Source organism: Aaosphaeria arxii, assembly GCF_010015735.1.
Source record: "Aaosphaeria arxii CBS 175.79 unplaced genomic scaffold BU24scaffold_3, whole genome shotgun sequence".
NCBI lineage: Eukaryota > Fungi > Ascomycota > Dothideomycetes > Pleosporales > Aaosphaeria > Aaosphaeria arxii.
In genome coordinates this window covers 4588123-4601172 of record NW_022983476.1, presented here as the reverse complement: position 1 = coordinate 4601172, position 13050 = coordinate 4588123, and the positions used below count along the sequence as shown (strand labels likewise).

The following is a 13050-nucleotide window of genomic DNA, read 5'->3' as shown; positions in this document are numbered from 1 at the left end:
AAGTCGGGACCACCTCACCGAAGCATCACATATGGGAAAGTCAACAACTGAATCCGATGTCCGTGATTTCTCGTCCAAGCCTTATCTGAGATGTTTCGAACATCCCGCCAGAAGCCAGCCAGGTTACACCACAAGAAGAAACGAACCTTGTAGAAACTCACGTGAGGGCTGTGGCTCGGTTCATCCTTCAATCTCCACCGAGTTGGTTTAATTAAATGAAAGAAGTCTGATGTGCAGGGTGGACGGCACAAGCGATCACCGCGATTCCGTTGTTGGCGGGAGGAATCGATAACGATTCCGTGGCGAAGGCTACGATACGATTTTGTTTTAGCCTACGGTCCGTGTACGGAATCATCTCGCTCAGTGTTGCCATGGTCGTGGTAATCCGCTGGTCTGTCGTCGTCGTGGTTGTCGTCGTCACGATGGCTTCCAGACCGTTGGGGACTCGATCCGGGAGGAGGTCGCGTCAGCATTATTGCATCAGCGCAGCGTTGTGGGACGATGGAGCGATTGATTAGGTATCGGGGAAGGAAAAGTGATCGCATTGAGAGGATAAGCCGCAGGCAGGCATACGCGGCTGGAGCTTGTAATAGAGTCTTGGAGGTGACGGTACCCGTACTTGTAACCTACGAGGCTATGAGTGGTGTAGCGTACAAGTAGTTACAAGTTAGCTACACCGGAACTAGAGTCGTAGACATTGAACTGGCGACGGGGAGGGCGTCACGGACATGGATGGTGGACTCAATTGGGGAAGGGAATAGCCTTGTCGATTCTCGAAGCCTTGTTGGTTTGGCGACCCAACAACTGGTTCAGGTACGCGCTCCGACCAGTCTAGGGAAGGGTGGCTTCGAGGTGGCACACGCGAAGAACGCGATACTGTCAGACTGTGTACGGAGTAGTCCGTAGAGACTGTTGAGATACAGTGCAGTTTTCCGTATAGGTCTGTAAGATGAATTCGTCCATACTTTGATGACGCTGCTACAGTGCAGCACGGAACACACAGGAATGGAAGTACCGTTACCTATGGGTAGGTATTCATTTCAGGAGTGGTAACTAGCCAAAGACACGCAATTGCAAAGAGGCTACGAAGCTACACGATACTGGTGGTTCAATTAGTTCAGTACTCCCTCCGCACATATCACTGCTGTGGTTCCATAGTACTTGTACTTGTAGATATTGTTGGCGTGTTAATGAGTACTGTACCTGCAGGTAGTCGTAGACTGTTGATAGTGGTACGTAGTGTGAATCTGAATGGGTGTGAGAGTGTCTTGGCTAATTCAGGTACAAGGCAAGGTTGATGGCACAGGGCGGCAGCCCGCGGGCACAGGCACAGGAACAGGAACAGGAACAACACACGCGGCGTATTACCTACCTACACAAGAGAGTGTGTACACGGAGTACAGTGTGAGGCACAGGCAGATGGACGATATTATACTTATCTGCGCGAGTTTATCCAACTGAAGATACTCCGTCTGCACAGGTGTACTCCGTATGTACTGTAATACACCATATTATTACACATATTATAATCATCTGCTCCACGGACAGTCCAGCGCCTACCTGCCACGTCTGAGCACCTACAAAAGTACCTATGCAGATATGGGGATGAGGATGGAGACGGAGCCCAATATACGATTCAATATGGAACGCGTGTTGGATGAATACACGCACTCGCTCTCTTCTCTTTAACCTTTTCTTCCTCTTCCTCTTCCCTTCCCTTCCCTTCCCTTCCCTTCCCTTTCTATTCCAATCCTGGAGATTACGGCGTTGCTCCCACTAGTTATTATTTATTGCTGTTCACTATCACTCTCCCCTGTAGTTTCTCCTCTTCCTTGTCCTTCTTTCCTGCTTCATCCCTGTAGGATCCCCTGTCCCTCATGGACCAATGAATGAATGGATCCTCCCTCCACCTCCCATCTTTATTCGGCCTCGCTCTCTTTCCCCTGAGTCTTGCTTGCTGTGCTCCACTTATCCCAGTCAACCAGTCGGCCAATCAGCCAATCATCCACCCACCCACTCACCCCAAATTCATCAAACGCTCTGGTCACTCACGCCCTCACTTTACCTACTCTGTTACTGTACCTTGTACCTCGTACCTTGCCGGTGCCCTACTCTCCATTACTCACGAGTCAACTCACTTCCTCACTCACCCGCCGCTCGCTCCACCACTCTCTCTCCCTCTCTCTCACACTCACACGCTCTCTCCTTCTTCCCATTTCCACTCATTCAATCGTCTGTCCTTGTCGTCACAACCACATTCGCTATCCACCTTCGACTTCGTACTTCATTCACATCAATCCATCGACCATTGATACATTCCTTTCTGTCCATCCACCCACCCACCCACGTCTTTGCACATATACACAAACACACGAGAGTGAGAGAAAGGGGTCAAACGCGTTTCACTGCATTCCAGGGACTCACTGCCCGCAATCCCAACGCTTCGTGTTTCACATCCGGCACTCAACTCACAGGCATCGCTGAGCGAGTCTGCGTTGATACACCAGCAAACCATCGCTTCAACGTCAACAACAACTCTATCCATCCATCCCTCCATCCATCCAGCCCTCTCGACCTGTGGTGTCGCTCGACCACCTCGATCACCACTGCCACTCTCGCCATCGACCTCATTGACCATTACTGCATCGGCCTCTCTTACTCCTTTTCGTTTGCTAACCACATCGTTTACCCCTTCTCACCAGCGTCCTCGCTCACGACTCTGGCCTATGTGTCTGGCTACTTCCCTGTAGACCAACAGTAAAAGCTCTTCGCTCATCACGACAAGAGTGAGAAAGAGGACGTTTGAAGGCTTCATCGAATCCAGTTCACCGGTCTAGACGGATCCTCCATATATCCATATTCAGTCCCTTTCCTTCCAACCCGGATCATCCCACATCATGTTCACATCTAAAGCACTATCCGTCCTCGTGGCGGCGTCAGTCTTTTCCATGGCTTCGGCACAGATCACAACCTCGGCCTCATCCTCGATCGTTCTGATCCCCACCCCTACCTCTCAGCGACCAGCAAGCGCAATCACTTCCATCGGATGCTTCAAGACCTCAGTACCCCTCGAGGATCATGGCCCATGGCGCTTTCAGAGTGAAGGCAACTGCCAACAGATCTGTCTTCAACTAGGAAAGAACGTCATGGGTCTGTCCGAAGGTACCAACTGCTGGTGTGGTGACCAGATCCCACCAAAGAGTGCCAAGGTCGCCAACAGTTCTTGCGAGACCACTTGCAGTGGAATCGATACCGACTTTTGTATGTAATCATGTTTTTCTTCTCAAATGTCAACATCACTAATCTATAGTAGGTGGCGGCGCCGACCACTACTGGGTCGACCTTACCGGATTCACACGGAACAAGGTTGAATTCTACGAGCCGGATTCCTCATCGGCCAGCTCCCGAGTTGCCAAACAGACCTCAGAGGCCGTTGAGACCGCCGTTGTCACCGAAACACCTGATCCCAAGAGCGACAAGTCGAGTGGCCCTAACAAGGTTGGAATCGCAGTCGGCGTGGTCGTAGGAGTTTTGGCGCTTGCTGCCATCATTGGAGGTGTTCTTCTGTTCCTCCGACACAAACGACGACGGGAGGTCGAAGAGGAGTATCGCCGTCAAGCTGCCGTGAACTCTTTTGTCTCGGGAGGAAAGCTCCACACGAGCAACTCCTCCATGACGGACTCACGCCTCGATCCCGAGTTCATGAACAGGAGGCAGAGCAATGGCAGCATTGCTGACAACGAGGACTATTCAAGGCGGATTCTCAAGGTAGGTGCAATGGCATCTTGTGTTAGTCTAGGGACAGTACTAACATCTCTTCAGGTCACCAACGTATAGTTGCGCATGGCATTGGAAGTCACGACACCTCGTTCCATATGCTCTCGGATGGTGAGATCGCCCCTAAGCCATCTCCCAATACCCGACGCTGCTTAATCCGCGCCTCACCCACCCACGTCATGCCCCGCCATCATGCTTTACGAGAGTAAGATTGCATCTCGATTTCGAATAATCAGCTGTATCAACGTTGCTCTATCTAGTGGCTGTATCGAACCTCTACATAGACGGTCACGTTTCGTCGGTTGTCATACCTTCACCTGTGTCATATATTGGTTTCTTGGGCGTTCATGGTGTTTCATTTGGGTATAATCGAAATGGGAACTTATTAGCGGGCACCACGGAGCTCAGGTCACTCCTTGCATCTCTCATTCTTCTTCCTTGGGCTTCTCGGCCGGCTCGCCACGCATTAGAAACCCCATCCGGACATTTCCAGTGCAATCAGATCCGTGCCTTTTAACCCGCAGTCACCCATTCTATCCCATAGTGTCTCTTAGTCTCACCATTGCCTTCCACTCCATCTGACCACATACTCTACCATAACTTTCACCAGAGACTACTCGGGTCTATGGTGCAAAAGCGGGCATTTGCCGAATTTCTTATACTGTCACATAAATATCATAGTTGGAATGACGAGCACTTCAAACATATCGTTTCCTCCCAAACTCAGGCCATCACATTTGCAAAGACCGACCAATGTTTCTTCGTGTATCTCTCACATTGTGGGGTAGTCTCTTTGGGGAACTCCCTTGAGCACCAGGACAGTACCTCGTAGAGCAAAGGGCTGTCAAGTCCGATCGGCAAGTTTCACAACAAAAACTACCAGGAACATAACTTGATCCAAAGATGAATCTACATGGCTGATTGGTGGTGATCCGTTTCATCAATGCGGAGCAAGGCTTTGAAAAGGCCCGCTCATCATCATCTCGGTACCTTTGTTCATGACGTCCCCAACGACATGGCCTTGTACTTTCTCCGTACCCATTTCAGTCTTGATCAACCTTCCTTGACGAATGAAGAACAGGGGAAGATATAGTTAGTTAACCCTACTGGGTATGTTCCAGGATCATTTGATATGTCAAAGGTCGTTGTGATGCAACCAGCGTGAAACTGGTCTTCAAACACGTGCCAAGCAGCAAAGGCCCTCACACTCGTCAACCAGTACGTTTTCGCATAACCAGTACGGTGAATTGATTTGGCCGTTTAGCTTAACCTTACCTTCCTAGTCACAAGAATTAGGGAGAGTGAGGGAATCGTGGCCCCGGCCAGATTTGGTGAAGATGAGCTTCGTCTCTGATTCGGTTCGGTGTTGCGTTGCCTGTTTCCGCTTTGGGTATGGATGGGGGGCATGGTTTTCTTCTCCAGTGTACTGGGTTGCCGGCTAGAAATAGTCGGGTCGGCGTGTTCGACTTCTACAAGTTTGGGGCTTTTGGACGCGCTGCTGCTTATAAGAGGTTGGATCTTGTGGGTTCTGTAATGTAAGAACACAGCTCGTGTAGACATATTTCCTCGGTAGCCGACTGTTATAACTATGCTTTAAGGCCAGCTCCCAGTGGTCTAAGGTGCCTGGGTACCTCTGGTACCTGGTATGTAGGTTTGCGTTTGCAACACATGGCTCCTCGGTGCGCAGAACTTTCTAGAAAACCAACCATACCGTACATATTTGTACTCCATATGAGTTTGAAAATTTCAACTTGACACCAACGTTCTGGTGTGGCTGTTTTTACGATGGATATCCCCGCCAGTTGCTTCATCCAGCCTCACTTTCACCGGGGTATGCACACGCTTGAAAGAATTGACCATGATGCAGTAAGAATAATTGTTGGGGTATTCTTGATCCCTTTACTCTCATTTTGATTGCCGTTATTTTTTTTATAAAAAGCAGAAGCGCATCAATCCTACCTATTGCGGAAATCGTATACCCATCTTTACTACTCCTTAAAGTATTTACCTATTTGCCTGGGTGCCTGGGTACCTGTAGGTACGAGATATGTTATGGTCCCTTAGTAGTTAGTACCATGTGTGTAAGGACATGGTCACATCCATTCATCCAACGTAATCCTCTGAGCCTGACTTGGCTTCCTTTCTAGATAGGCAACCTTCTTAATAGCTACTATCAATGTTCCGGCCGACAAAATCTTTCCTATGAGAGCACCTCTTTACGCGTTTTGTTTCATTTTACGACCCTTTTCCACGTTCTAGATACCCAAGGGGATCCCTACGAGCATGCTTAGTTGTCCCTCATAGGGTTTTGTCGGCTGTCTCCACTTCACAACGTCCATCTCCCCATCGACGTCATTTTCCAGAACTGCTGCCAAGTTTCAACGCCTTACGAAAGCAGGGGCAGGAAGAGATATTACTCGTACTAGGTATAGAAAGAATAATAATACTCTGTATATTATTTCACAAACAACATACCGGACATGGCGTCCGAACCAATTCTACCCCGCCCAACCGTTGAGCAGCTTCGGCATGTGGTGCACAACTTTCCTCTGATCGACAACCATGCTCACAACCTCCTCCTGCCGTCGCATATTGATGCTCATCCCTTCGAGTCCATCACCTCCGAAGCTCAAGGTCGCGCTCTGAGGGATACTTTCAAATCGCTTCCCCATCTTCGGGCGGCCCGGCAGCTCCGAGAATTGTACGAATGTGCCGACGATGCCGATTGGGAAGACGTGTTGGAGCAGAGGATTGAGTGGTTGAGAAGCGATCCTGAAAGACTGTACCAGAAATGCATTGATGGTACTCATGCTATTCTCATGGATGATGGCCTGGCAGGCCCAGAGACGGTGTATGAGTACAACTGGCACGATAGGTGTACCAAAGCGCCCACGAAGCGGATTGTCCGGATCGAGACGGTTGCCGAAAGGCTGATGGAAGGGATTGTAGGAGATGCCACGGATTCCGACTTGAAGCACGCAAGCTACTTCACAGATACCTGGCTCGCGTTTACTGATGACTTTGAGCGCGAGATCCAGGATGCGATTCAAGATGTCGAAGTTGCAGGTTTCAAGACCGCAATTTGCTACCGGTCAGGGCTTGACATTGAACCTAGTTATGAGGAGGCAGCAATTGACGTCGGTCGTCCCTTTGAACGTTATGTTGAACGTTGTGTCCGCAAGCGCAAGTTCAGAATCGAGAGAAAAGCATTGAACGACTACCTAGTCCTACGCACTCTGGAAATCCTATCCGAAGCCCTGACACACCCGGATGCACTAGCAAAACCTCTACAATTTCATACAGGCCTTGGAGATAATGACATTAGCTTGAGGCAATCAAATCCATCATATTTGCAGGCACTGATCGAAAACTATCCCCGCGTTCCATTTGTTCTGTTGCATTCTGCGTATCCGTTCACGCGGGAAGCCGGATACCTTGCGACTGTCTACAAGCACGTTTATCTGGACATCGGCGAAGTCTTTCCCATGGTGAGTCGCGACGGCCAAAAGGCGATCCTACGCCAGTCACTCGAGTTAGTTCCCGGCAGTAAAATCTTGTACTCTAGTGACGGACATTGGTTTCCGGAGACATATTGGCTCGCAAACAAACAGTTCCGCGAGGTCTGGTTAGACGTAAGTTTCTCTTGGCTGTACTCGAATACGTTCCACGATACTGACTGAGACAGTTACTTCTCGAATATGTTGACAAGAATGACTTGACAGCGCACCAGGCCATAAATTTAACAAAGGATGTACTATTCAATAATTCTAATACACTATACGATCTCCGTTACACGGTCGATTTCAGGGAAATAGAGCCGATCATTCAACAATCGCTGCCGTGGCGCCCCAAATCCACTGAGCAGGAATCATTTGAGGCTCCTCCGTTCCCGCCACCACCCAAGTCCATAAGTGGGGATGCAAATGTTCCATCATTTCCACCTCCTCCAACCCAAGCACATGTGTATGACATTCAACTTCTAGAAACCTTCATGAAAGCGAATGGTCACGTAAAATATGTCTACGTGCAGTGGCCCGATTTCTTGGGGACTCTGAGGGCAAGGATCCTACCGATCAAGGAGTTCACCCGTATCATTTCCTCGGGGGAACGTATAGGTATCTCGCAGGGAAACACTGGCACTCTACAGAACGATACCCTTACGTCAGTAGGAAATCCTGTCGGGCAGATCTACGTTGAGCCAGACCTCCGTTCACTCAGGTGTACTCATAAGAACGACCCTTTGCCATCCGCAACAGTATTGTGCTACTGGCGTGATAGCTCAGGGCGTCCGGCACGCGAATGTCCTCGCTCCAACCTCGAGGCGCTCCTCAACGACCTGCAGTACAATCATGGCATATCACTACTATGCGGTTTTGAGATCGAGGTGACATTCCTTCGCCGAAACGACCAGCCCACTTCGCCGGGGAATCCTAGTGATGAAGCGTTCCTCCCGATCACATCAAATCAAGCTTGGGGTACGATGACACCTGACCAGTACCTCGTTGCTCTCCCGCTGCTTGGAGATATCACGGAAGGCCTCGCGGAGGCAGGAATTGAGGTCCAACAGTTTCACTCCGAATCAGGACCGGGCCAGTACGAGTTCATTCTACCTCCGTTACCACCAATGCAGGCAATAGACGTCCTCATACAGGCCCGACAAATAATCACAAACGTCTCAGCAAGTCGGGACCTTCGCGCCACATTCCACCCCCAGCCGTTCGCGGAGACAGGGACGGCCGCGCACGCACACATTTCCCTTCTACCGACCTCCTCGCAGCGGGACATGGCGTTCTTCGTCGGCGGCGTGCTCGCACACTTGCCCGCAATCTGCGCCTTCACGCTGCCCGAGGCGGAGAGCTACGGAAGGGTGAGGGACGACAGCTGGACGGGTGGGACGTGGTTGGCCTGGGGCACGCAGAACCGCGAGACGCCTCTCCGGCGCGTGGAGCCCGGCCGCTGGGAGGTTCGATGCCTCGACGGCTTCGCGAACATGTACCTCGCCATTGCGGCCATCCTCGGGGGAGGAATCTTGGGACTCAGGTCCGTGCCTGTGGGCAGCGACGTCGTTTTTGACGCGAAAGATGTGCCTGTGAACCCGAGCAAGCTTACCGAGGAGCAAAGGGCGACCTATGGAGTTCGATCCAAGCTGCCCGCCAGGGTAGAGGAGGCATGGACTGCCCTGGAAACCGATGAGGAGCTCAAGGGAATGCTGGCCCAGGGCGTGGCGGATGATTTTCTGAACATGAGGAGGGCGGAGAGTCAGATGCTTGGAAGAATGGAGGGCGCGGAGCGTCGAATCTGGATGATCGAGAGATACTAGGAAGTCGGGGTCATTCTCGAGTGAAGTATTGCTGGCTTGATTTTTATTCTCTAGTCATGTGCTTTTTTGGATACCGTATATTCACGTATTTCGACGGCATTGCTGCGACAGTTGTCTTCGAATAATTTAGGTAGATATGACTTGACGGCCTGCAATGCTATCTTCTTCATATACTCGTATATATCTATATGTAATGCGTACCCTTTCTCCGCGAGCCTCATCCTCCCATACCATGATAGATAGTTCTTGATACGCATCGCGAGCGAGCGATACTAACTTTCAGATTATGGAACGGCCATCTCACGCATGGGCACCACGCATAATCGCAGAGTAGTTGGCCGAATTGAAAGATTCGGTGACCCTGCCTTATCACGTATCATCTCCATCATCCCAATTGATAGACTGCGCAGTAAAATAAAGCAAAAGGGCGTCAATACTACCAACTATGCGATTTCTGTATGCGACGAAAGGAAATAGTGAGATTGGATCCTTTACAGTATCCCATGAAGCAGAACATGCTTTCTCTTTGGCGAAAAAAATATAGATGAGTACTATCTCACACAGATGGTACCATGTTCGCTCACTACGAATCCAGAAGCTATTCCATGAGTACGATATGGCTGCTTGTTGCGATTGTCGGCGGGAGAAGAGGGGGAGCGGGGTCTGGGCATGGACGATATGTAGCATTTCGGTATGGAGGACCCGGTACTTGAGATAGATACGGCTCGCTCGCATAGATTGGGTGCGAAGGGGGTAGGATGAGTTGGGTTTGTTACCTGTTGCGACGATGGATGGGGAAGAGGAAGAGGTATATAAATGGTCCACGTATAGCCTGATCGAATGGAAGCTTTATGCTCTCGTTGTTGTACTCGTAAGTGGACGACGTTCAAGCGAAGGCAGTCGAAGAAAGTTGTAGAGGATTAGCGGCAATGATGCGCATGCACACGTCGAATGGATATTTTGTACGGTGAACCTGGAACGCTGCCAATTGTGCGTACGTATATACATGATGGTTTTACATATAGATGCTACATTGAAGATCCCCGCTTGAACATAAATTACGACGAAGCCTTGATCCTGTGCCCATGCCTACGGCCATCACGATTGTTGGCATCTTCCAGTTTGGCGGCTAACTCCCGTTCATCGACGATATCGCCTTTTGCACTTAGAACGTCATTCGAGTCGGATTGCACCTCCGATGGTGCAGTCGTACCATCGTCCAGTTGCTCCGGAAGAGTCAACCCTGAGGCGCGGGGGTAAACTGCTTCGCCAGTCTCGTCGGCATGTCGCAGACGTTGTTTCTGGCCAGTCTCACCGGCACGGCCAAGAACGCCGGCAATCACCTGGATGCATCGGAGACTAAGACATATGATTAGCGATCGTTCTTTGCATTGGCTGGTGGGATATGATCCTTACCTGTCATCGTTGGCCGGAATGGGATATGTCACCCATGTGGGATCAGCATTGGTATCGATAACACCGATTGTGGGGATTTGGTTCAGCGCGCACTCGTGGAGCAACACATAATTTTCCAAGGGATTTAAGCAGACCACAAGGTCCGGACGAAGCACCGGTCGGTCGAACAGTTGCTCCTCGAATCCAGGCACCTCTTCGTCTAAGTGGTTGAGGACCTTGGTGCGGCATTTGCCGAGAATCTGCTGACCGTTCGTGATGCTCCCGGGTATCCACCGCTCGAACAGATGGTATCCTTTGGCAAGTTGAGCGGCTCGAACGACGGCAGTGTCCTGCCCGTCGCGGGTGCCAACAAAGAGGACGATTCCAGCATTCCTACACACTTGCTGAACGACCTTGGAAGCTCTGCGGAGATGCGCTGCGGTGACTTCTAGCGAGATGATGTGAGTTCCTTGACGGATTCCGTGAATGTATCGCGCGTTGGCAGGGTTCCAAAGCGATGTTGCGTGTCCCTGGTGGGCTTCTGAAGCAAGGAGCAGTTCCAAAGTCACATCGGCGGGGGAGGGCGGGTTGCTGAGGAGCGTATGTGGCTGGTAGTGAGGGCTGATGTCGGAACCTAGCTTTCCTGACAGTTGTTCTGCGCCATAGAGTCAGTTGAATGCGTCGGGTAGTCAAGGAATGCTAAGTCAAGATTAGAGACTGACGCTGCTGCTTATGGAGATGGTATTGTTCAGCTATCGACTGGACAAGCTGTGAAGGCGCGGTGGTGGTGTCGACGGTGGCATCTGCCTCGGGATCTAGCGAAGGGACTGGTTGGTGGAGGTGCGCATTCAGCTGGCTTTCGAGTGCCTGCAACTGTTTGAGGCTGTTCTCCGCCGATGTTTCGACATCAGACGACAAAAATCGGCGCAGGGGACGGAGCGTATTCCGGGCGAGGGGTTGGCGGCCTATAAGGTTTAGCAGAGGGTATAATGGAGTCAATTAGAGGCAATTCACCAGCGCGCACAGCAAAACTCCGTATTATCATCGTGGTGAGGGCAAGGTGGAGTTGAATGGCCAGAATGGAACTCTGTTGGTAAACTTTTTGGGAGAATGAATTGCCAAGCCTGGCATCGAATATGATGTGCACAGACCATATCACCGTCTGTTTAGGGTAAGGGCGTGTCGCATGCCATTGGTGGAGGTCCACGTGACATGGTATCTAGCATCAAACCCCAAGAACGCACGCGACAAACAAGGCCGAGGCATCGACTAGGCAATAATAACAACTAGGTATCTACGAGCCTAAGTCATACATGGAGAGTGAGCATGTTCGTAGAGAGTTGATCCAGGTATGAGATTGAAAACGTACTTGAGTAAGGGTTTCAACGTAAAATGACGTGCAGATGGGTGGTAAGGAAAGACAGGAAGAATCAGATGCCATTCCCTTGACGAGTGCTGCTGATGGACGGACACCATCCGTGCTGTTCATAGTCATACTTCGTAGTTACAAGTGATCGCCTCATCCTTGGTTGTATCTCTCTACCTGTTACGAGTCCTGGCTACCGTGTGCTCAACTCTATAGAATGCACATGGACCTAGCCTACGAGTACCTAGGCTAGGCTTAGACACCTCGTACATACCTACCTAGGTAGTCAAACAGACTTATACTCATACTAACTATGAGTACAGTGTAAGTAATTACCTCGTAAGAAAGTAAGCGTGTGATTGGTGTACATACACAGTGCGCAGTACTTTGTGTGCCCATGTCAGCCAGCCCGGCCAAGCTAGGACACCTGTGGTTAGTAGCTGTCACTTTCGGTGCTTGTATTGTCTTTTGTCTCTCGATCGTCGATGGAACATGGCCCATGGGCATATGTACACAGTAGTAGGCTTTGTACTACTCGTGGGTGCTAGGCACGAAGGGGTCTTGCGGGTACCTAGTTAGAGTTAGGATACTTATTTGTGTGAGTGGATTTGTTTGAATTTGTTTTTGCCGTGCGTTTCCCTGAAATTCGACTGCCAACTGCCCCTTGGTACTTTTACCGTAGAACACCCAGGTTGTTACTACACAGTATTATTATTATTGCAATGGTGGTAATGTGAGTAAGACGTAGCGGGCAGTTCTCTCTCTCGGGGGATAGACGAGAGGACGGGAAATTGATGATATCATTCGCTAACCGCTATGGGAAAGTAGAAATGTCCATACGGTTTCGCAGGTTAAAATCCTCCGTAGTCCGCACATATCACGTACACAGTAACTACGAAGTAACCACACAGTACAGTGTACATACTTGACACTACACAGTAATGCGTAAGTTACTACATTACGAGTATCTGTTGTCGTGTGTACCGGTACTTGTAACCGCATCGCCCGTCGCCCACCGCCCATCCCCCACACATTTATACATGTGTGCATACACACTCCGTAATACATAACTGCGAGTACGATGTATTAACTTAGCAAGGGCCTACTCTAGGTGTCTAGTCAGTACTGTGCAGTACAGCTTTCTCGTAGGTCCTCTTGTAGGTGTACTACAAGCACAAATACAACCACGGCC

The 13050-nt window shown here is 50.3% G+C and overlaps 3 protein-coding genes across 3 annotated transcripts; 2 read left to right on the top strand and 1 right to left on the bottom strand.

Moving 5' to 3' along the window:
• Positions 1 to 2720: 2720 nt before the first annotated feature.
• BU24DRAFT_172198 (uncharacterized protein) lies at positions 2721 to 4120 on the top strand. Its single transcript, XM_033521530.1, has 3 exons — positions 2721 to 3261; positions 3314 to 3768; positions 3823 to 4120. Exons 1-3 carry the CDS (start codon positions 2898 to 2900, stop codon positions 3835 to 3837), a joined length of 834 nt encoding a protein of 277 aa, XP_033386835.1. The 5' UTR covers positions 2721 to 2897; the 3' UTR covers positions 3838 to 4120.
• A 1783-nt stretch (positions 4121 to 5903) lies between these two features.
• BU24DRAFT_369046 (extracellular developmental signal biosynthesis protein FluG) lies at positions 5904 to 9295 on the top strand. Its single transcript, XM_033524387.1, has 2 exons — positions 5904 to 7409; positions 7463 to 9295. Exons 1-2 carry the CDS (start codon positions 6258 to 6260, stop codon positions 9095 to 9097), a joined length of 2787 nt encoding a protein of 928 aa, XP_033386834.1. The 5' UTR covers positions 5904 to 6257; the 3' UTR covers positions 9098 to 9295.
• Positions 9296 to 10155: 860 nt separating this feature from the next.
• On the bottom strand, positions 10156 to 11407 carry BU24DRAFT_343964 (ribosomal protein S2; the record flags this gene model as incomplete). The annotated part of the gene is made up of 3 exons (XM_033523387.1): positions 10156 to 10456; positions 10514 to 11147; positions 11215 to 11407. Coding segments are annotated over 3 exons (1128 nt in total), but the record flags the coding sequence as incomplete, so codon positions are not given.
• Between the last annotated feature and the right edge of the window lie 1643 nt (positions 11408 to 13050).

Coding starts and splice junctions, on each gene's coding strand:
- BU24DRAFT_369046 (XM_033524387.1), top strand. CDS start 6,258: ATGGCGTCCGAACCAATTCTACCCCGCCCAACCGTTGAGCAGCTTCGG. Junction 7,410..7,462: donor TCCGCGAGGTCTGGTTAGAC/GTAAGTTTCTCT, acceptor TGACTGAGACAG/TTACTTCTCGAATATGTTGA.
- BU24DRAFT_172198 (XM_033521530.1), top strand. CDS start 2,898: ATGTTCACATCTAAAGCACTATCCGTCCTCGTGGCGGCGTCAGTCTTT. Junction 3,262..3,313: donor TGGAATCGATACCGACTTTT/GTATGTAATCAT, acceptor AATCTATAGTAG/GTGGCGGCGCCGACCACTAC.